This window comes from Poecilia latipinna, unplaced genomic scaffold (genome assembly GCF_001443285.1).
Source record: "Poecilia latipinna isolate Pla-1442-1.1 unplaced genomic scaffold, P_latipinna-1.0 Scaffold284, whole genome shotgun sequence".
NCBI classification, from domain to species: domain Eukaryota; kingdom Metazoa; phylum Chordata; class Actinopteri; order Cyprinodontiformes; family Poeciliidae; genus Poecilia; species Poecilia latipinna.
This window is the reverse complement of record NW_015112900.1, coordinates 374,923-390,140: the sequence shown is the minus strand read 5'-3', so window position 1 is coordinate 390,140 and position 15,218 is coordinate 374,923. Positions and strand designations below refer to the sequence as shown.

Sequence of the window (15,218 nt, the reverse complement as noted above, 5' to 3'; positions counted from 1 at the left end):
ATTTATGTTCTTTTACCAAACATAAAAACAATCCCAGCACACAGAACACACACATGCAGATGTCAGACATTACTGATCATTTTCTGCCTTCAGCTCAGCTTATGGCTGGAAGACAGAGCTGGGGCAAATTTTAGAAGAAACAGGCAGCGAAGATGGAAGAGGAGGAACAGCGGCAGGAACGAGTAACAAGACGATAACACTATCGGGAAAAGTACAGAGAGCGCGTTTGCTCAATGCAAGTGTAAAACACACAAACACACCGGTGCAGAGGGACGACAAGGAGAGCCGGAGTAACAGCAATCCTTCTTGTGAAGAGCAGCGGTGACAGGATGGTTGACAGGCACTTACACCAGCCAATCGATGGAGACAGATCAATGACGGACTGGAGCAGTCGATGGCTGCCTCATCCTCTGGGGTGCACACACACACACACACACACACACACACACACACACACACACACACACACACACACACACACACACTGCATAGTGACAGTTCATGGCTCAATTCAAGGTTGGCTAAAGGAAAATATCACAGAAATTCAATATAAATATCACACAGGATCACTGAGGACTTCATATCTTCACCGTTTTGTTACAGGACCGAAACATTTTCATTGAGATTTAGATCAACATTTATAGGATCTTCACAACCAGCTGAGGCCATCCAAGCTTCAGTCACTTTAGGTTGCATTCACACCATCACTGTTTAGTCCGTTTGCCTACAAACCCGGTTCTTCTAGTCTGGTTCCTTTGTGGAGGTGTAAATGTGTAATTAAACTGATTCGGACCCAAAGAGTGAACTCTGGTTCTCCTATAAATCTACGCCTGGGTTCGGTCAAAGTAAACTCTGGTGTGGACTGGAGACCGCTCCAAAAGAAGGAAGTGAGAAACAGCGCAGGGCATTGTGGGTAAATTCAAGAAAAACAAACATATGTCACTAGCGTATGAGGAGAAATGGCTTGTGTTTTTTTTTTACCAAAGAAAAAGAAATCCCACAAACTCTAAGTCTTCTCAAACCGAATCTACTGAACTATAAGAGGTTATAACACCCTTATTACGCTCACACTGCTGTAAGCTAATGCTAGCATGTCTGATAAGCAGATGAATGCAGGCTGGAAACCAGAACAGATGATCAATTAATCCACCAGCTAATAACAGCCTCATACCTGCATAACTCTGACAGGACAGAATGATCAGAGCATGAATGTTCACACCTGGATAATACTAATAGATTTAGAAAATCTATTACCTAATATCTTTATATTATGTATTTATTACCTATATGTCCAAACAAAATTAAGAAAATGTTAGTAAGAACCTAATTATAACAGAAATAATCAGGAATATTTGTTTCTTTATGTGCCATTTGTTTTTGTTATTTATATATTTTTTATTGTGTGTTTTTAATTGTGTGTTTCTGTGATACTATGGGATGTTTACTCAAAGTTATCATCCTGTAAAACTTTCACAGTGGCCTGTGCTTAATGATGACTACCTCCATGTTTAATTCATAATCATTTTGGAAAAACAATCTGCTGAGTTTATTCCAGAAAAACATATTTATATTTTAGAAAATGGAAAACTCACATTGTTTTGCATGTTTCTGCTCAATTCTTCCATATTTATCCACATTCCTGAAGACCCTACAGGACATTTCTAATAAATACACATAATACCTTAGTATGTATTATTATTTTATCAGTTTTCCCCAAAAGGCATGCCTGGATGCAGAAAGACCTTTTTCACCAGCCATGGTAGATAAGTAGAAAGCTTTAAGACTCTGCACAACCCAGGACCTTTTCCTCAAAACTAAAAGTTGATCTAAAAGGTAAAATCAATAAGACACCAGAACTTCAGACGAAGTTGGAAAACCAGAGCCGACTGGGTGGAAATTAAAGGAGATAATTCAGAAGGACTGAAATACCTAATCAGGAATCAGAACGTTAGTAGCGCCTTCTGCTCGGTGGTCGCTTCGACGTTCGCTCGTCTCACAGGCAGAACAAGGAGGTTAGCTAAAGCTAAAGCTACAGCGCTAGCGCCGGTAAAGCTGCTTAGCGTCACTGTCACTCTGTGCCGTGGTGGAGCACAGGGTGCTTTGGAGCTCAGGTTCCACATCAGCAGATTACCCGCGCTACACCAAGGGGATTTCCTCGCCTCGCCGTGAGATTTCTGCTGTGCTGTTTGTTAAACTCAATGTAAACATCAGTAAACGGAAAAGAAGGAGTGTTTTCTGACAAGAGGAGCTGCCTAGACCAGAGAACAAGAGAAAAAGATTAAAATGACAAAAAAGACACGGCTTGTGGTACGCAGGAAGAAAGCAAAAGACACATTTCAATAAATTCTGATTTCAGTGACAATGGGTTGAGTAGTAAATAGTAAAAGTGTTAGAATTAAAACTGAGCATTTCTCTGTCAAAATTACATCTGAATGACACGATCCATACAAATGCACTCTGCACTTTTCAGATTTTTAATGAAAAGCATGTTAGCAGTTAGCTTCCACTTCAGAATTCTGCTCAGGTTTTGATTTGTCACTTTTAACACAAATATAAGAAACTGTGCAGGAGCTTAAGGAGTATTAATACTTTTGCACGTTTTATCCCACTGGTTGAAATTAAAACTGAAATTTCAAAAGACAGTGGGAGAGTTTTTAATATGTTCAGACCAAGAATCACAGAAAACACGCAGATTTCACAGACTGATTGAGCTTCTTAAAACTTTTCATCTGCTTCAATTTTAAATCAGGTCCATTTATTTCCATCTAGAGCTTCACTTAACACATAAAAAGTGTAAATAAAGTTAAGCTGGCTTCTTTCCCTGCTTTCTGTTTAGGATGCTACTCTCTGCTATCATTCATCACTTGCACAAGTAATCAAATCAACAAGCCTGATGAGGACAAATAAAATGGTTGCGCAGTGAGAGTTCGAAGCGTGTTGTCTTTGTACTTTTTTCTTTTTTTCAGGGTTTGTGATCTGAAAAGATGAAGGGTGTTTGCGTGGGAGCCACCAGAGCTAATGCGGTGATTAATGTTTAGCTGCATGTTGTGATTCACGGAAATATGACTAAATGGTTCACTGAGTGTGAAAGGACTCTGACGCCACGGAATACGCGTAACACACACACACACACACACACACACACACACACACACACACACACACACACACACACACACACACACACACAGACTCAGAGAGACGTACTGAATGACTGCGTGATCTAGTTAGTGATAAGTGTTCAAGGATCACTGGGTCAAAATGAAATTAAATAATTTCTAACCCACTGACTGGACTCTGGACTGCTGGGTGATTTTTTTCTTCTCTTTTAAAGTACGGATGTTTCAAAGAACGATGACTCCATTTTGGAGCAGCAACAACAAAACACCAGAGCATTATCACATCTCCCACCCCGGCAAAACAAAGAGGATGACAAATGTGTGCAGTGTGCCGTGTTTTTCCGCTCCGCGTCAGAGGAGAGAAAGGATGATGATATTATGTCCTTTTAATGCCACAGTTTCACAGTGATGATATTTCCCCTCATGACCAGATGTCTTTTGGATCTCTTATGTCATTAACAATGTCTTTGTGTCAGGCGCTGCTGATTGATTTTTTTAGCTTGAAAGAGCAGGAAACTAACTTCATTGTTTATGCAAAACATGCTTGGAGCGCCAGGAGCACAAAAGATTTACAGAAAAAAAAAAATCAAGAAAAATGATCTGCTCTGAGATTAAATTAGAAAACTTGCATTTTCCTTCTTTTTTTTATTTACTTTTGAGAACGTGGTATATTTGGATTATATATTGTTGTCTTTGTTTTTAAATTGTAGGAACCAAAATAACCTCCACCTCCAGATGCGAGGTGGCGACTAACATGGAATCCCCCAGTGAAGTTAAAACTTAAAAATGAAAATACACACAAACTGTTCACTCTTGGCTAAAACTGGAACAAATTTACTCTGAACATTTTCTTAGACCAATTCAGTTCAGTTTATTTCTATATGCTAATTCATCATCTCAAGGTACTTCACAAAAAAGTAATTTCATTTCAGTCACACAAAAATCCCAAATGGTTCAACAGATCTAATAATGAACTGAGTTAAGTTCATCATTAAAATGAGTTTAAAAGTTTTCTATCTATCCCAACCTGGGGAACGGTTTCCAAACTTTCCATCTTCTGACCTACAAAACAAATATTTCAGAGGTCATGACCCCGACCCTTGGTTGAGCATACAAGCCATTCTTAATGAGTCGATTAAAAAGTGTCAAAATGGCAACAAAATCAGCAACAACAGTCATTTTGCTGGTCAACACGTTGCTTTTAGTTATGTTCAAGTTTAGTCTTTAAACTTTAACATTTCTAAATGTTTCTGCTTTCCCGTCATGGTTGTTGGGACTTACTGTCCACTGATCGATGGAGATCACACCAGCCTCACCACACCTTGAAAGGAAAAACGTGCATAGATGAATAAATACAACAGGAAACATGACTATACTGTAACTAAAACTACTAAAATATACTAAATCACAATCATTACCAGAATGTGCAACATTTCAACTGCAAAGGACGCTGAGGTGTAAAATTTGTAATATTTATATTCTGAAGTTGCATTACAGGTTTTAGTCAAGTGGGAGCTTGAAAAACAAAACAAAAAACTACAACAAACTACAGTTTGTTGATTGAGCTTAAAGGAACTCTGAAGATTTTCCCAGAGGGAGAAACATGGAGCTAATCAGGAAGTGCCACAGAGACTGCGGTATTTTTCTCCTTTCTGTGCGCTCCCCGGGTTCCTTACTACTTATCTTAAACTCATGCATGACGGTGCACTTCTTTTGTCTTGCATGAAGTCTCAAACAGTTCTGGTTGCCATATCAACCTGCGGTGTAGCTCTGGAGGATGTGTTTGCGCCCCGTGCTGCATTGTCTTCCAGCTTGGATCTAATCCCTGCAGCGAAGCGGCTGCTGGATTTATAGACACTCGTGGAGCAGACGGAGGGAGGTTCCCCTGTTCACTGAGATAATAGCAGAGCACTGAAGTGGAGTGGTTTATACACACACACATGAACACACACACAGCCTCTTAAGCTCTGCATGTGGCAATTATCTCTCCTCTCAGCAGCTTTTGGCATCTCCCCATCTCCTGTCCTCTTCTCCACCTCGCCTTCTCTCTTTTTATTAACCTCCTAACTTTTCCTCTTCTTCCTCCAACATCTCTCCATCGCTCCCTGTGATGTCTGCATCCGTCCCCTCATCCCTTTCTCTGCATGATGCATCCTCTCCCTTCTTCAAACACCACAAAATAAAAGGAAGCTCAGCTTCCACTCAAAGCAAAAACCCACAAATTTTATCTCCACTCATAAAATCAGCTGTTTTTAAATGAAGAGGCTTTGAACAACCACAATGCGTTCACTTCAGTGTAGGAGGCTGCTGGAGACCTGCACACTGCAAAAACACTGAATTGTACCAATTATTGTTGTTTAGCTTCTAGTGCAAATATCTTAGTACATTAATAATCCTTAATATTGATGAAAAAAGTTCCACTGGGAGATTTTTACACTGCAACATGGAAAAAGTCTTGTTTTAAGTGGAACTTGTTCTTTTTTATTGATACAAATGAATTATGTATGTAAAAATAGTTCCTATTTCTTGCTGAACAGGTACTTGAAAGTTAGTTTTGACTGATTTCAAATATATTTGCACTGTTTAGGCTCTAAGAAGTGTTTTAAAATCCTTTTGCTGTCCACTTCTGCTCACTGTTCAGCATATCAGGGATGTTCAGCGCTTCCAAAACGACGTTTCAGTGGTTAGAGGGCTGAGGATTCACTCCCAGATGTTTCATTTGGAAGATTGCCATCATACCACTAAATCAAAGTGACACATTTTCAACTGTTCCTAAAAAGATGCAACCAACTCCAAGAACAGAATGACACTTCTCTCTGTAATCTGAATACTAACAGCCTGCTGGTTTCAGGAAGAACGTCACATCTTCAGCTACAAATCTTCCTTTACTCTCCAGGTGATCGTTTCCTCACTGGGAAAATAACAGACCTGCTGCAGCCGATTCTCCAAACCTGCTGTGCTTTTCTCTCCTAGCAATTTTCCTTAGACCAGTAATTGATGTTACTGTGGATCGGTGCTGGTTTATGATGCTAAGTGACTGTCAGCTATCAATCAAGAAGCCTTCAGTCACATCTATTCACAGTAGGTTAACATAAGAGCACAAAAGGAAGTCACTTAAAATGTTCTTTTTGTGTTACAATCAGAAGAAGAAGAAGAAAAGCTGTCTTCTTAGATTTGGGATTATATTAATGAGTAGCTAAATATTTTTAGCTCCATCACCACAAAAACACAACATTTTTGTCTAGTTTCTAATGAAAATATTTTGAAATAGCAAAATATAGGAGCTTGTTTTAAGTAAACTTCTTAATATTATAAGTGGAAAAAATCTGTCAGTGCAACAGGCACTTTTTATCAATATTTAAGAATTATTGACTTAAAACAAGCTCTAATATCTGGATGAAAAGTTACTGACAGGTTAGTTTCATCTTATTTGAAGTGTACTGATATTTATAAAAACTAGAAAACAAAACACTTGCTAAGATGAATGCTTGAACTTAAATTTGACTAAAAATACAGTTTATTTAGCAGAAACGTCAGAACTAACAAGAAGAAACAAAGATGGCAGCCATGGTACAGGTGGCTGGAGAAAGTTTCTGCTGTGGACAGATGCAGAGGAGAACTTGAACAGATGTGAAAGGTTCTAGCATTTTAAAAGCTAGGAAGATTCACGAGGCGTGTTCAGACTGAGAAGGAGAGTCTTGGGGTGAAAAAAAGTCTTCTACTTTTAAATTACAAATTATACATCCTCAACTTTTCAGGCTTTCTAAATTTACATTGCTTCATTTATTTTGCTCTTTCTAAAAGTTTCTGCACAACTACCTTGACATTAAGCCAAGTTCTTCCTCTCAGGAACCCAGCCAGCGTGTAGGAAGCGGTGCAGAGACTCTGCAATGAAAATGAAGGTGTTTCTGCAGCAGCTTCAGCCCAGAATCTCTGCAGTTTCTCTGTTTTTGGTCCCAGCAGAGCATGAGGTGCCACCGTTTCCCCTGCCAAGAGCCCCGGAGACCCCAGATACACGGTAACCAAGTTAACAGATAATCACATAACAGAACCCTCCTTCACCGCCACGCACACACGCACACACACACACACACACACACACACACTTCAGCCTTGTCCTATATGAGATAAATGAGCACCATCAGCCCCCTACCTCCCTGCTAACAGATGAATGTCTGTGTACATCCCTGGTTTTTCCCTCCTACACATCATTCTCACTTTTATAACACACACACACACACACCCACACACACACGCGCATACACAGAAAGTGCCTTATGCCAGCCCAACAGTGAATTTCCCTCCTCTCTTAGCACAACAGATGATGCAGGCGATCAACACAATGCTCGCTTACGCACATTAGCAATCCACATATGCACATGCAAAACCACTCACACTTGCACACGCATTCACACAGAGTCAGAGGCAGCAGACAAGATATTACAGGAGAGGAGAGCCAATCATCTGGGGATGCATGTCCACACAGCAGATGCACATCGTGATGAAGGTGCCAGTTACACTCAGAGGATTTGGGCTCCTATAGGAGACGGATCCTGGAGCCAGCTGTGCTCCTCACCAGAAACCACTCACAACTACTGACAGCTTATCACCACTCAGAGTGTTTCAGTTCTGAGTCGTCATTTAGCCAACTAAATCTTTAGGGAAACATGTTTCACTCAGTTTAGTTTTTTAAAAATTAATAAAAAATCTGATAAACAATGTAAATCATGTGAAGTGCAAAATCATAAGTCAGTAATTTGGGGCCTTATACTAACCCCAGAGGGACTCCATGTAAAAAACCACAATGTTCTGGATGTAGAGAGATTTGGGCTGAATGAGGATTTTGACAAGGTTTGTGTAAAATATCAAACAAATACAATCAGTGGTGAGAAGACAAAACCACTTCAAGTTCAAATTCAAACTCATATTAGCTTGAAGTTATTTCAACTGAAATATCCAGGAAGTAGCAAAACGAATAGCATATTCCCTTCAGCAAAGGCTGTAAAAAGCCTGACAGAACCAAATAATTAAAAAAAATCATATTTACCAGGGGAGTCCACAGCTTTTTAGTTCCTCCTCTGTGGCTCTTAGTGACCGCAGCTAAACATGCTAAAGACCTGAGCAATGTTTTAAAAGTTAAAGGTAACTTAAAAATGCAGTTAGCTAAGCAAATGCAGAAAATTCCCAAAAAGAATGACACTAATATTGTAAGTTTTATGTTTTTAAGAAATAATTTTGCTTGTAGTTTGCAAACTATGCATTTTTTTATTTTCTCTGAAGAAATAAAGGTGAATAAAAATGTTTTGAACTTTATTGTTAGAAATAAAATTGTTGTTCTTCATTTTTAAATTTTAAACAAAATACGTCATTTTATTTTGAAGAGTCATGTCACACTGTGGCTTTAAGTTGATTTTGATTAGCAGGAATAAAGGCCAGATTGGCTCTCAAGTTACGCCGGATAAGCAAACAAAAAGATAAACATCTAATACAACAACAGCAGAAAATCCAAGAGTGCTTATTTTTAAAGGTGCACTAGATTCAGAAGGTTTGTATAAAAGCTGTGAATCCTGAGTGGTGTCAGCACAGACACACTGGACCCCTACACACTTTCCACAAGTGCCTGGAAGTATTTTATCTCTCCGAATAAGACGAGGCGGATGCTGTCAAAGCGACAAGCTCCTTATCTTCCCGCTGAGCGTCTTTCAAACAGACGAGAACGACGAGCCGCTAAGAGGATTTCTGTTTTGGTTGAAATTAATTTCTAAGCGGACAGATGGATTGTAATTTGCTGTTTTCTGTGTTTGTTTCTGTAATCAAGTTTTGTTTTGGTGGAGAATAATTAGAACTTGAGTTGTGTTTGAATGTGTGTGTACCTGTGATGCAGAAAGCGGTGTTTGTTTATGCCTGCAGGCTGCTGGAGTTCAGCTCCTCTGTGTACTGATAAGCTCTCATCTTATGCACTGCAGTCCTGACAGATTCATACATCAAACTGTGCAGTTTGGTGGTAATAAAAATATCTGTTCTCAGGTCACCTTATCAGAAAACGGTTCAGGAAATCTGCTTCAGCACACACTCCATCTGAGGTTTTACATCTTGACTTTTTCTGCTTATCCTGTGTTTATATGAGGGGGGTGCTGTTGATAAAGCGGAGGGTCGCGTACCTGAAGTGGCGCGTGTCTCTCAGCGCTCGGTCGCTGGGGATGCGTTCGCTCTCTCTCTGGTTGAAGGCGTACAACGTGTACGGATCGTCGCCGGGCTTCCAGCGCCGAGCGTTCAGGTAACTCCGCTCATCGAAGCCCTCCAACATGTCCTCCCACTCCGCATCGGAAATCTGGAAAACAGGCAGCAGGTCAGAGGAAGAACTGAAATCAGTTAAACCAACAAATTGGTTTCATGATTACTGAGGATCTGCAGCAGAAAGAAAATCACAGTTTGTTTAGATATTTACATCTAGAGTCATTCATGAAGTAGATTCTCAGCCAAAAATTAGAAACACTTCTTCCTTAAAGTTGCAGGATTATGTTTGCATATCTAAACATTTATAACAGAGGCACAGTGGTCACCATGAGAGATTCTTCAGTCTTTAACTGGATTCCAGGAACCAGGTTTAACTTCAGCCTCGCTGCAGTAAAATTAACTTTTTCGTCCCACTGGTGTATGAGGATCCTTTGGATGCTTATTCAGCAGAATATAAAACAATCAAACTGTTTTATTGTGTCAGTTTGTTTTATTATTTCTTAATCGTATTTGCACATATTTTATGAGTTAATGTGCTGCTTATGGATTAAGCTATTATTGATTTCAGATTTTGTAAATCACTTTGGACATCAAAAGTTGTCCTAAAAGACGGAGTTAAACTTCGACTTGGATTTATCTTAAATTACAAATCTGTTATTTATAATTCAAAGAGAAAAGCAAACAGCCGTAACACATTTATGGAAAACAGTTTGAACAAAATAATAAAATCCACATGAAAGCCACATAGAGTATTTTATCTTTACCACCCATAGATTCAATTAATTAACACTGAACTCACCCTGTTTAACACTGCATAATTACACTAGAAAGCAAAACAATATTTGTGCAATTTAAAAGGACTTGGAGCTGCGAAAGGAAAAGTGTTGTTTGGTTGAAATGTGAAGTATTAAGTCTGGCTGCAGAGTGACATTTTCTTTGCATCGCTCATCATCACAGTGGATGGAAAATGTGAGATTTAGTCATAAATGTCACATTCTGAGAGTCAGATAGTGTCTACAGTATTGGTCCATCTGCTGTTGTTCACATTTAAAAGCTTGTGAAGCTTTTAGAGGTCATTTCACCAGAGGAAGATTCAGGCGCTCTTCACTGTTTAACAAGATGAATGCAGGACTTTAGGTTTCCATCCTCATTCTCCTCTCTGTGTTTTAAGACTAACTGCTGCACTTTGTGTTTGGGTTCTGCCTTCACAGAGGCTGTACACAGAATATTAAATCGTTGTTTTCCAATCACATCTCTTAAAGTTCAGGTACAAATGTGAATCTGGCACATTATCATTTAGGTAGAAAACAGAGTCAAAACGAGACTAAATGTTTGTTTAAATGAGTTTCTGATATTCTGCTGCAAATACTGAGACTTTAAAAACAATCAACTGAATAAGGAGTTTGGGTTCAAATTTCTACCAAGGAAACTTTAAAAGGACAAACAACCAGGATGTATGCATGGATGTAGAATAAGTTATTTTTTCTCCCACTGGGGAAACAGCAGCAAGTCAAAGTGGAAGCATGCAGATGGACACAGAGGTAAAAATTTATATATATGTAGGTCAGAACAGGATAAGGTCAAATTTACAACCTACATACTTTTTACTTTTGTCAGTGAGGAGAATGCATCGATGTATGTAACTAATTTTTGGTTTTACAAGTAATTTAAGTTGTATGATTCCAGTTTGGAAGTTACATTTTTATTATTTATGAGCCTAAATAAGGATAATTTAGAATTAGATTGTTCTACAAACAACCCAGAGATTGTAGAACAAATAACAAAATAATAATTTTGTTACAAATAAACTAATGATGAATCAGTAAAACGTCCCTTCAGCCTCGTTTATCAACAAACTCTGACATCAGTCCCTCAAATAAGATGAGAATTTAAAAGATTATGATGTTTTCTTTTAGTCTTCACTCAAAAACCAGGATGGTTTTTCCTAAAATTTGCTTTAGACGCAAATGTATCGATTAACCAAAATGGAGAACCACACAATAATCAAACATGAAGCTTTTAAACACTAATATAGCAGCTCTAAACCTCTGGTTAAAGCCAGTGATTTAAGCTAATTTCCCTGATGTAAAAACATTTCCAAATAGTGCAAAGCGAATTGAGACAGCAGCCAATCCATCAAGTTTACTGACATGTCACCTTTTAAATTCCTTCTGAGATGAACTCCTAACTGCTTTGCAATCATAACTTCAAAAAGTAAAGCCTGTGAGCTTGAATTACTTGCAGAATAGTAATTTATTGCATTGTAATATCTTTTCCCCCCTCAGGTGACAGAATATCCTTGAACACAATGATATTATTTTCAGCAGAGCCACAAAACAAAACTGTAATTTTTCAAGGTGAAGTGTGTGTGATCATTTTTAAGAGTTCAGATGAGACCGAGTTAGAGCCTGGAAGGCTTGAAATCATCCCGAAAACCTGCACACTGCTACACTTTGGAAAACAGACCTTGGTAATGAAAAACATATGCAGGCTGTCGTTAATAGGCTGGAGCCTGCTTTTAAAATGCTAATCAGGGAAGCTACACTCTAGTTTTAGCAACAGTAAAGCCACTGATTCTGCAGAAGTGCCAAGGAGTTTTTCTTCCTCATAGAAGAAAATGCAAAAGCGAAATAAATCGAGTTCATCTCCAAACAGCCGGCTGTGAAAACACAAGGTGGCATTAATTAGAAAGCAGAGCTTCAGCTGGACCTTCTCTGCTCTGACTGGAGTGTGTGTGTGGTTTCAAATATAATCTACCGGATGCTACAGGAGCAAGTTTGCATGCAGAAGAGGGTGTGTGTTGTTCAGCTGTGTCTTTGCCTGTCTTGATGAGGAGGAAGTGTGTGTTTCGGTGTGTTTTTGTGTAATGCATAAGAGAGAAAAGATGTTTCTTTGAGGGTGAGATGTATAAAAAATGTGTTCTCTCCTGCAGTTTCCGGATCATAAACACAACACAGGAGCTTCGGCTAAATCCCCTGGAGGCCATATTTCTCCCCAATGATCACACACTCTGGCATATAAAGGAGATGAATGGACACACACACACACGCAGACACACACACACACGCAGACACACACACACACGCAGACACACACACACACAGACACAGGGTCAAAGCTGCGATGGTGTGTGTAACAGAACAACATTTACGGTGAAACAGCTGTCTGGATGGAGGGATGCAGCAAACGACTTCTTTATTTTACTATAGTCCTGCTCCTGCTTTCCCTCCATCTTATCGTTATTCAGCCGTACGACTTGCTGATGCGACACATTGTCTAAATGGGGCCATTAGAGGGCTGAGAGTCGGAGGCCGTGTGTGTGAAAGTGAATGTGTTATTCCGTGTTGGCGCTTCTTCCCCTGGTGGCTGTAACAACAAAGCATGAAGAACAAGACGAAGAGGGGAGGACAGGAAGAGGAAGACATGGGACGAGACAGGGGCTAATGAGGAAGAGGAGCAGTGACAGAGGGTGACGAAGGAGCAACATGGTGGGGGTGCAGCGCCTTCCAATCCTGGGCTTAAATCTCTGCTGATGTGTTTCGGCTTGTAGTTTCTTCCTTTCCATGCATGCATGAGTTTCCTCCATCTGGAGGGAGAAAACTCAAAGTCCCACCATGATTTGTGCAGAATGACAAGGAAAAGCCAGACTTTGAGGTCCAATGCAAGTGCAATGTGAGAAGCAAAACATACTTCATACCTCTGCTCATCTGAAGCAAAATGTCCACAGAAGAAATTAGTAAGCAAAAGACTAAAAACATGAAGAATGAAGAAAAAAAATGATCCATTACTGATACCAGCCACAATAAAAGTAGTTACAATTATCATCACAAAGGTCTGCTCGGATACAATCAAGCCGGTGATGAATGTTCCCAGTTTGGGACCAAGAGGCTGAAGCTCAGAGAGAGGTGAGGACATTGGGAAGGAAAATAGTTAAAGGATCATCATCACAACGTTCAGCAACAGCGTCACTATTAAATGTTTTCCTGATGTCATTTATCAAATTAAAAAGGCTAAGATGGTATGGATTATGTATACACTGCAGAATTTGGGCCAATACATATCAAAGTAAAAAGCATAAGACCAAAGAGGACTAAATTCAGAAATGTGTATTTTAACTTCACATATTTACAAGACAAACTTCCCTGATGTCAAAGCCGTAAATCTGTGAGGAAAACCATAAATGTTGAATGTTTAAACTAGGATACCATCTGCAACAAAACCTGCCAGAAGTCCTCTGAGGTCTAAGTGGTACATTTAGAAGATATTTTCAAAGTGTAAATGGTTCCTGGATCAGAACACGTTGCAGCTTCTTCTCTCTCAGGTGCGTTTTCTGAATCCCGTTCAAGACGCTCACAGAGTCTTTTTTATGCTAATTTCAGATTTTAGACTTATGCGAGAGAATATTTCAGTTCTAATATTGTAACTGTAACACTTTAATCATGGAAATTATTCATTTTCTTTTGAGGCAATTTAAAAACTTATTCACTTGAGAAATACAAAATCCAAGTTTTTTCTTGAAAATGTGTGAAATTAATTTACTTTTCTAGTAGAAATTTTCTCCTCTGGTACCATATTTTCCCTCAATCATCTATAATGGCCCTAATACTCATAATATGAGTGACTAAGAAACAAAATAAAGAAAAGTATAACAGAAAGGACAAAGAAGAGAACTTTAATGTTGTAAGGAAAGTCTGAGCATCATGAGAGAAACCACCTGACAGACAGACTGAAAGATGAAGATTAATGGGAAGCAGAAAGGATTAAAAAAAAGGGAGAAACAAACAGAAAAGATAAGAAAACTGCAAAGAGAAAAACTGGATCATAGAAAACCTGTAAAGGAAGGAGAAACATGAGAGGTAACAAGAAAACAAGTCATAAAAGGTATGATGGAGAATTAATTAAACTGAATCCACAAGAGGATTAGGTAACAGGAGGAAAAAAAATGAAAGAGCAAAAACAGCTGAAAGAGACTGAAAATGTGGACAAAGAAAGAAATGGAGAAACAGTTCAAACAGAACAAAGCAAGGATGAGGAGGAAAGAAAAGATGGAAAAACAAGAAGAAAGAACGATTAAGCTTCTCCCTATTTAACGCACACCTGCGGCCGCCCCGCCACTGCATGATTTGTTTGTGTCTTGTCTCGCTAGGAGCTCAGGAGGAGCTGCGTTCAAGGTCCAATCCTATTTACAAGACACAGACACACGCACAGCGTGTCTCCCTAATGCGCCGTGGCATCCTCTCAATGCCTCTCACGGCCGCTAACATGAACACAGACATTCAATTAACAGACCTGAGGCACCGACCGCCGGACAAACGGCCTGGGCCCCTGCAAGTGTGTGTGTGTGTGTGTGTGTGTGTGTGTGTGTGTTTTACCACCAGGGGAACCTATTAATTCATCCAGACGAGACGGACTGATACATTTAGAATTATAATGAGAAAGTTGAATCCAGCACACCCACACACACAGCCAGGTGTCAGGGTCAATGCATTCGCTCTGACAGCTCACAGCGGAGAGAGACAGCGGGGAGGAAGACACCGAGAGGATGCAGAACACAGAGAAACCGGCGCATTAACACGGGAAGACACCGGATTCCTATCTACTACTTCCAAACATTTCAGTAAGGAGGAATCATGAGCTGTCAGGTTGTATTTCTGGGCGGGTGACATTCAAGAGCAAGTTTCTGACACGCAAAACACTCCAAAACATCCCTGATTTCAGCAAACACTGTAAATATTACTACATCCTGTTGCATTTGAATGAAACAGCTATGAATCAAAGCTGGATTTTTGAAAGGCACATTCTCTGATCTGCAGACTCATTGAAAACGTGTTTCTGACAAATTAATGCAGAAGTTGTGTGAAA

The 15,218-nt window shown here is 39.5% G+C and overlaps 1 protein-coding gene across 2 annotated transcripts in view; it reads right to left on the bottom strand.

Annotated features, from left to right (window-relative positions):
• The window catches only part of galnt14 (UDP-N-acetyl-alpha-D-galactosamine:polypeptide N-acetylgalactosaminyltransferase 14 (GalNAc-T14)), a 146,371-nt gene that overhangs the window by 108,760 nt on the left and 22,393 nt on the right, over nt 1-15,218 (bottom strand). For both annotated transcript variants that reach the window (XM_015034007.1, XM_015034006.1), the window contains exon 2: nt 9,281-9,450. In XM_015034007.1, coding sequence (XP_014889493.1) covers nt 9,281-9,450 — 170 coding nt within the window. The remainder of the gene's footprint in view (nt 1-9,280; nt 9,451-15,218) is intronic.